Genomic DNA, 8,222 nt, shown 5'->3' on the forward strand with positions numbered 1-8,222 from the left:
TAATAATCTCTGGATTATTACCTGAGCCACGAGCGAATTTGGCTAGGACAAATAAAATTAGAGAGTTAAATGCGTGGCTCAAAGACTGGTGTGGGAGAAATGAGTTTTGCTTCCTGGGACACTGGCACCAGTACTGGGGCAGGAAGGAGCTGTTCCGTTGGGATGGGCTTCACTTGGCCAGTGCTGGGACTAGAGTCCTGGCGGATCATATAACTAGGGCTGTAGAGAGGGCTTTAAACTAACTAGTGGGGGGGAGGTTCCTAGAGAGCAAATAATAAAAATGACAACAGAGAAGATCATAGACTTAGGTAGCAGTAGGGAAATTAAAAACCAGAGCGTGTCAGGAAGGGGCAGAAGGTATGGAGTAAAAGGTAAAGTAATAAAAAGGGCAAAAGCAGGAACTAAGTGTCACAAAACATATTTGAAAGTTCTCTATCTGAATGCACGTAGCATTCGTAACAAAATAGACGAGTTAATGGCACAAATAACTACATATGGGTATGATCTTGTGGCCATTACAGAAACATGGCTGCAGGGTGACAATGCCTGGGAATTAAGCATACCAGGTTATTTCACGATCAGGAAGGACAGGCAGGAAGGAAGGGGAGGTGGGGTGGCTATGTTAATAAAGGAAGGAATCACTGTAATACAGAGAAATGATATTGGGTTAAAAGATCAGGATAATGAAACAGTTTGGGTGGAGGTAAGGAATAATAAGGGGAAAAAAACCACTAGTGGGCGTAGTCTATAGGCCTCCGAACAGTTGCAACTCTGTTGGACGGAGTATCAATCAGGAAATAGTTGAGGCTTGTAATAAGGGAGCATCTATAATTATGGGGGATTTTAACTATCATATTAATTGGACAAATCAAATTGGGCAGGGCTGCCTTGAGGATGAGTTCATTGAGTGTATTAGGGATGAGTTTCTTGAGCAGTATGTAACTGAACCGACCAGGGGGCAAGCAACCTTAGATCTGGTCCTGTGTAACGAGACAGGATTAATTAAAAATGTCCTAGTAAAGGATCCCCTTGGAATGAGTGACCATAACATGGTTGAATTCCATATTCAATTAGAGGGTGAGAAGGTTGGATCTCAAACAAGCGTGCTAAGCTTGAATAAAGGAGACTATGAAGATATGAGAGCGGAATTGAGTAGAGTGGATTGGGAAAATAGATTAAAGGGTAAGACGATACATGATCAGTGGTGTACATTTAAGGAGTTATTTTACAACTTCCAAAAAAAATATATTCCACTGAGAAGAAAAGGGTGTAAAAGAAAAGACAGCCATCTGTGGCTAAGTAAAGAAATTAAGGATAGTATTCGACTAAAAACAAGGGCATATAAGGTAGCCAAATCTAGTGGGAGGATAGAGGATTGGGAACACTTTAAAAGACAGCAAAAAATAACAAAAAGATTGATTAAGAAAGGGAAGATAGATTATGAAAGTAAATTAGCAATAAATATAAAAAGATAGTAAGAGTTTTTATAGTTATATAAAAAGAAAAAGGGTGGCTAAAGTAAATGTTGGTCCCTTAGAAGATGAGACCGGGAAATTAATGGTGGGAAATATGGAGATGGCAAAAACACAATGAATATTTTGTATCAGTCTTTACAGTAGAAGACACTAAGAATATCCCAACACTGGACAAACAGGGGGCTATAGGGGGGGAGGAGCTAAACACGATCAAAATCACTAAGGAAGTGGTACTCGGTAAAATAATGGGACTCAAGGCGGATAAATCACCTGGACCTGATGGCTTACATCCTAGGGTCTTGAGGGAAGTGGCGGTAGGGATTGTGGATGCATTGGTAATAATTTTCCAAAACTCCCTGGACTCGGCCAAGGTCCCGGCAGACTGGAAAACTGCTAATGTAGCGCCCTTATTTAAAATCGGCAGTAGACAGAAGGCTGGAAACTATAGACCGGTTAGCCTAACATCTGTGGTAGGTAAAATATTGGAGTCCATTATTAAGGAGACAGTAACAGGACATTTGGATAATCATAATTTAATAGGACAAAGTCAGCATGGTTTTATGAAGGGGAAGTCATGTTTGACAAATTTGCTGGAGTTCTTTGAGGAAGTAACATATAGGGTGGATAAAGGGGAACCAGTGGACGTAGTGTATTTAGACTTCCAAAAGGCATTTGACAAGGTGCCACACAAAAGATTATTGCTTAAGATAAAAAATCACGGGATTGGGGTAATATTCTGGCATGGATAGAGGATTGGCTATCTAACAGAAGGCAGAGAGTTGGGATAAATGGTTCATTCTCAGACTGGCAATCAGTAACTAGTGGTGTTCCACAGGGGTCAGTGCTGGGTCCCCAACTCTTTACAATCTATATTAATGATTTGGAGGAGGGGACCGAGTGTAACATATCAAAGTTTGCAGATGATACTAAGATGGGAGGTAAAGTAGTGAGTGAGGAGGACATAAAAAACCTGCAAGGGGACATAGACAGGCTAAGTAAGTGGGCAGAGATTTGGCAGATAGAATACAATACTGGAAAGTGAGAGGTTATACACTTTGGCAGGAAAAATCGTAGAGCAAGTTATTATCTTAATGGCAAGAAACTGGAAAGTACTGAAGTACAAAGGGATCTGGGGGTCCTGGTGCACGAAACTCAAAAGGTTAGTATGCAGGTGCAGCAAGTGATTAAGAAGGCCAATGGAATGTTGGCTTTCATTGCTAGGGGGATAGAATATAAAAATAGGGAGGTATTGCTTCAGTTGTACAAGGTATTGGTGAGACCGCACCTGGAATACTGCATACAGTTTTGGTGTCCATACTTAAGACATACTTGCTCTCGAGTCTGTACAAAGAAGGTTCACTCGGTTAATCCCGGGGATGAGGGGATGGACATATGAGGAGAGGTTGAGTAGATTGGGACTCTACTCATTGGAGTTCAGAAGAATGAGAGGCGATCTTATTGAAACATATAAGATTGTGAAGGGGTTGGATCGGGTGGATGTGGGGAGGATGTTCCCGATGATGGGTGAAACTAGAACTAGGGGGCATAGTCTTAGAATAAGGGGCTGCTCTTTCAAAACTGAGATGAGGAGGAACTACTTCACTCAGAGGGTGGTAGGTCCATGGAATATGCTGCCCCAAAAAGCTGTAGAAGCTACATCATTACATAAATTTAAAAACAGATATAGACAGTTTCCTAGAAGTAAAGGGAATAAAGGGTTATGGGGAGCAGGCAGGAATTTGGACATGAGTCTAGGTTCGGATCGGTCATGGCCCTGTGGGTAGCGGAGCGGGCCCAGGGGCCGTGTAGCCTGCTCCTGCTCCTATTTCGTGTGTCTAATTCTGTTAGATTCAGGAGATGGTTCAGTGATAGTGGATTGGCGGTTAGGATCAGATCAGCCATGATCTTATTGAATGGCGGAGCAGGCTCGAGGGGCCGATTGGCCTACTCCTGCTCCTATTTCTTATGTTCTTATGTTCTTAGTCATTTCTCCACGGCATGGCACACTGGAGTCGAGATCAAGTGTTTTTATGTGAAGTGGGTTAGTTGACTTTTTAGACATAATTTAGTCCTTATTATTGTATTTCCATTATAATTCCTGTGTGTGTGTGTATATATAATATACACACACACACACACACACACACAATACAAATCTTGAAAAAAGTTTAGCTTTTTGCCCCACAAATGTTCCTTATATGGCTGGAAGCACAGAAACAGAGCGTTTATCATTATTTGCAAATACAATAACCGATGAAATAGCACTGAACAATTCAGAGGAAAATTAAATTCCCTTATCTTTTGGCCCTTGGCTTACTGACCATCAACCTTTCTCTATCTTCTGGCATCATTGCCACCATCTTCAAAACTGCTGTCACCAACCATTCCTTGAAAAGCCTCCTCGATGTTTTCAAACTGCCATGTTCTCAAACTGCCTTTCCCCTCCAAAGTCAAATGCATCAATGCCACTACCAGCACACAAACTTTGTTAACCACTCATTTTAAGTCCCTCTAATCTGCCCACAGTAATAAAGTCACCAACAACTCCTCAGTTTTTCCTTGAGTTTGTGTGACACATCCATCCTTGTTCTCCTTTATTCATGATTGACATCCCACCCCTTAGCAACAGCATCCACAAGCATGGGTCACCTTACACATCAACTCTATGCCTTAACCACTACCAACTCTCAGTTTTAGTCTGTTCTCCTACCTGACCAACAGTCATGGAATGGGAGTTGGGTTAGGCAGATGTGAGGTGGGAGTGCGGGGGCGATGCGAGTGCTAGCACAAGGGTGGGAGGGCAGGATGAGCGAGTGGGGGTGGTGGGAGTGCAGGATGAAAGATGGGGGTGGGGGGCAGGGAGTGAGAGTGCAAGATGAGAGATGGGAGGGGGGGTGGGGTTTTATTCATGAGATGTGGGCGTCGCTGGCAAGGCCAGCATTTATGTCCATCCCTAATTGCCCTCGAGAAGGTGGTGGTGAGCCGCCTTCTTGAACCACTGCAGTCCGTGAGGTGAAGGTACTCCCACGCTGTTGTTAAGGAGGGAATTCCAGGATTTTGACCCAGCAATGATGAAGGAACAGCGACATATTTCCAAGTCAGGATGGTATGTGACTTGGAGGTGGTGGTGTACCCATGCACCTGTTGTCCTTGTCCTTCTGGGTGGAAGAGGTTGCGGGTTTCGGAGGTGCTGTCAAAGAAAACTTGGCGAGTTGCTGCAGTGCATCTTGTAGATGGTACACACTGCAGCCATGGTGCGCCGGTGGTGGAGGGCATGAATGTTTAAAGTGGTGGATGGGGTGCCAATCAAGCGGGCTGCTCTGTCCTGGATGGCGTCGAACTTACTGAGTGTTATTGGAGCTGCACTCATCCAGGCAAGTGAAGAGTATTCCATCACATTCCTGACAGGTGTATTGTAGATGGCGAAAAGGCTTTGGGGAGTCAGGAGACGAGTCACTTGCCGCAGAATACCCAGCCTCTGACCTGCTCTTGTTATCACAGTATGTGTGTGGCTGGTCCAGTTAGGTTTCTGATCTGTGGTGATCCCCCCAGGATGTTGATGGTGGGGGATTCGGCGATGGTAGTCCCGTTGAATGTCAAAGGGTGGTGATGAGACTCTCTCTTGTTGGAGATGGTCATTGCCTGGCACTTGTGTGGCACGAATGTTACTTGCCACTTATCAGCCCAAGCCTGGATGTTGTCCAGGTCTTGCTGCATGCGGTCACAGACCGCTTCATTATCTGACGAGTTGCGAATGGAACTGAACACTGCGCAATCATCAGCGAACATCCCCACTTCTGACCTTATGATGGAGTGAAGGTCATTGATGAAGCAGCTGAAGGAGGTTGGGCCCAGAACACGACCCTGAGGAACTCCTGCAGCAATGTTCTGGGCTGAGATGATTGGTCACCAATCACCTTCCTCTGTGCTAGGTATGACTCCAACCAATGGAGAGTCCCCCCCACCATCCCCATTGACTCAATTTTACTAGGACTGCTTGATGCCAGTCGGGCAAATGCTGCCTTGATGGCAAGGCCAGTCACTCTCACCTCTAGACTTCAGCTCTTTTGTCCATGTTTGCACAGAGTCTGTAATGAGGTCTGGAGCCAAGTGGTCCTGGCATAGCCCAAACTGAGCATTGGTGAACAGGTTATTGGTTGAGTAAGTGTTGCCTAATAGCACTATCAATGACACCTTCCATCATTTTGCTGATGATTGAGAATAGACTGATGGGGCGGTAATTGGCTGGATTGGATTGACCCTGCATTTTGTGGCCATGACAATTTTCCACTTTGTCAGGTAGAACAGCTTGGCTAGAGGCACGGTTAGTTCTGGAGCACAAGTCATCAGCACTACAAACATGATGTTGTCGAGCCCATAGCCTTTGCTGTATCCAGTACACTCAGCCGTTTCTTGATATCACTTGGAGTGAATCGAATTAGCTGAAGACTGGCTTCTGTGATGGTGGGGACCTCAGGAGGGGGCCGAGATGGATCATCCACTCGGCACTTCTGGCTGAAGATGGTTGCAAATGCTTCAGCCTTGTCTTTTGCACTCGTGCGCTGGGCTCCGCCATCATTGAGGATGGGGATGTTCATGGAGCCTCCTCCCATTTGTTTAATTGTCCACCACCATTCACGACTGGCTATGGCAGGACTGCAGAGCTTTGCTCTAATCCGATCCATTGGTTGTGGTATCGCTTAGCTCTGTCTATAGCATGCTGCTTCCGTTGTTTAGCATGCATGTAGTCCTGTGCTGTAGCTTCACCAAATTGGCACCTCATTTTTCAGTAGGCCTGGTGCTTCTCCTGGCATGCTCTTCTACACTCTTCATTGAACCAGGGTTGCTCCCCTGGCTTGATATTAATGGTAGAGTGAGGGATATGCCAGGCCATGAGGTTACAAATTGTAGTGGTATAAAATTCTGCTGCTGCTGATATCCCACAGTGCCTCATGGAAGTTTTGAGCTGCTAGATTTGTTCTGAATCTATTCCATTTAGCAGTGGTAATGCCACACAACACGATGGAGGGTGTCCTCAATGTGAAGATGGGACTTTGTATCCACAAGGACTGTGCGGTGGTCACGCCAACCAATACCGCATGGACAGATGTATCTGCGACAGGTAGATTGGTGAGGACGAGGTCAAATCGGTTTTTCCCCTCGTGTTGGTTCCCTCACCATCTGCTGCAGGCCCACTCTGGCATCTATGTCCTTCAGGAGCAGGCCAGCTCAGTCAGTACTGATGCAACCGAGCCACTCTTGGTGATGGACATTGAAGTCCCCCACTGAGTACATTCTGTGCCCTTGCTACTCTCGGTGCTTCTTCCAAGTGGTGTTCAACATGGAGGAGTACTGATTCATCAGCTGAGGGGAGGGCGGTAGGTGGTAATCAGCAGGTGGTTTCCTTACTTGACCTGAGACTTCATGGTTCCGGAGTCAATGTTGAGGACTCCCAGGGCCACTCCTTCGCGACTGTATACCACTGTGCCACCACCAGTGGTGGGTCTGTCCTGCCGGTGAGACAGGGATGGTGATGGAGGAGTCTGGGACATTGGCTGAATGATTCTCGAAGTATGACTATGTTAGGCTGTTGCTTGACTAGCCTCTGGGACAACTCCCAATTTTGGCACAAATCCCCAGATGTTAGTGAAAATGACTTTGCAGGATTGACTGGGCTTGGTGTCCCTTTGCCGTGGACAAGTCCGGTGCCTAGTTAGATGCTTGGTGATCCATCTGGTTTAATTATTATTTTCTGTGGCAGTTTGTTACAATTGAGTGGCTTGCTAGATCGTTTCAGAGGGCAGTTAAGCATCAACCACACTGCTGTGGGTCTGGAGTCACATAGGCCAGACCAGGTAAGGATGGCTGATTTCCTTCCCGAAAGGACATTAGTGAACTAGATGGGTTTTTGCAAAAATTCAGTAGGGTCATGGTCACCATTACTGATACTAGCTGTTTATTTAATTGCAGAATCTTCACGTGAGGGGCCGGGAGAGAGGTTGGAGGGGAGGGGCGAGACTGGGAAGGGGAGGGGCGAGGCTGGAGGAGGGGAGGTTATCATTGCTTTGCGGCCCCTCGCTTTGCAGAGTGAATCCCCTTCCAACATCCCCGGTTATGCTGGACCCCGCCCTGTACCATACCCGCTGGATCTGCAGCTCCTTCTCCGGCAGCTCCTTGCCGCTCAGTCTCATGGGGAAGTCGGTGCGAGGCAGCAGCACCGTCTCCTTGAACTTGTTCCGTCCCTGGCTCAGGCCCGAGCTCCCGCTAGCCACCAACACCCGGCACCCACCGCCGGCGGCGGCGGCCCGCAACTTGCCGGCCAGTGTGAGGCCACAGCGGCCCCTCAGCGCTGAGATCATGGCGGCAGACCGCTCAGCACGGACACGGCGCTCCTGCCTGTCCAGTCAAGCCGAGCCGAGTCGCTCGGTTTCAACTAAAGCTCCGCCGCACAGCACCTTGGGTACCGCCCAGCCGCAGCACGGCGCCCGCCGAGGCTCAAAGCTCGCATTTCAAAACCGCAAACTCATCCCACTCCCTGCCCCCTCCAGCAGCTCCTCCATCCCTTGTTTCAAGAGCGAGGTTCACACAACAAAACAATGATTTTCAAACCAATGTCAACACCTGGAACGGTGTTTATTTTTTTTAACTGTCTCTAAAACAGCTGGCGTTTGAAGCCAAAACATAAATGAGGAAATGTCACACCTGAGGAGTGAGCATTAAAAACAGAAAATGCTGGAAATACTCAGC

At 46.9% G+C, this 8,222-nt stretch overlaps 1 protein-coding gene across 1 annotated transcript in view; it reads right to left on the reverse strand.

Annotated features, from left to right (window-relative positions):
• The window catches only part of iars2 (isoleucyl-tRNA synthetase 2, mitochondrial), a 109,935-nt gene extending 101,987 nt beyond the window's left edge, over window positions 1-7,948 (reverse strand). The window contains exon 1 of the mRNA XM_085980988.1: window positions 7,616-7,948. Within this exon, the coding sequence (XP_085837114.1) occupies window positions 7,616-7,834 (219 nt within the window). The 5' untranslated portion in view covers window positions 7,835-7,948. The remainder of the gene's footprint in view (window positions 1-7,615) is intronic.
• Window positions 7,949-8,222: the final 274 nt, after the last annotated feature.

This window comes from Somniosus microcephalus, chromosome 3 (assembly GCF_052327205.1).
Source record: "Somniosus microcephalus isolate GS21.2 chromosome 3, FLI_Smic_1.0, whole genome shotgun sequence".
NCBI classification, from domain to species: domain Eukaryota; kingdom Metazoa; phylum Chordata; class Chondrichthyes; order Squaliformes; family Somniosidae; genus Somniosus; species Somniosus microcephalus.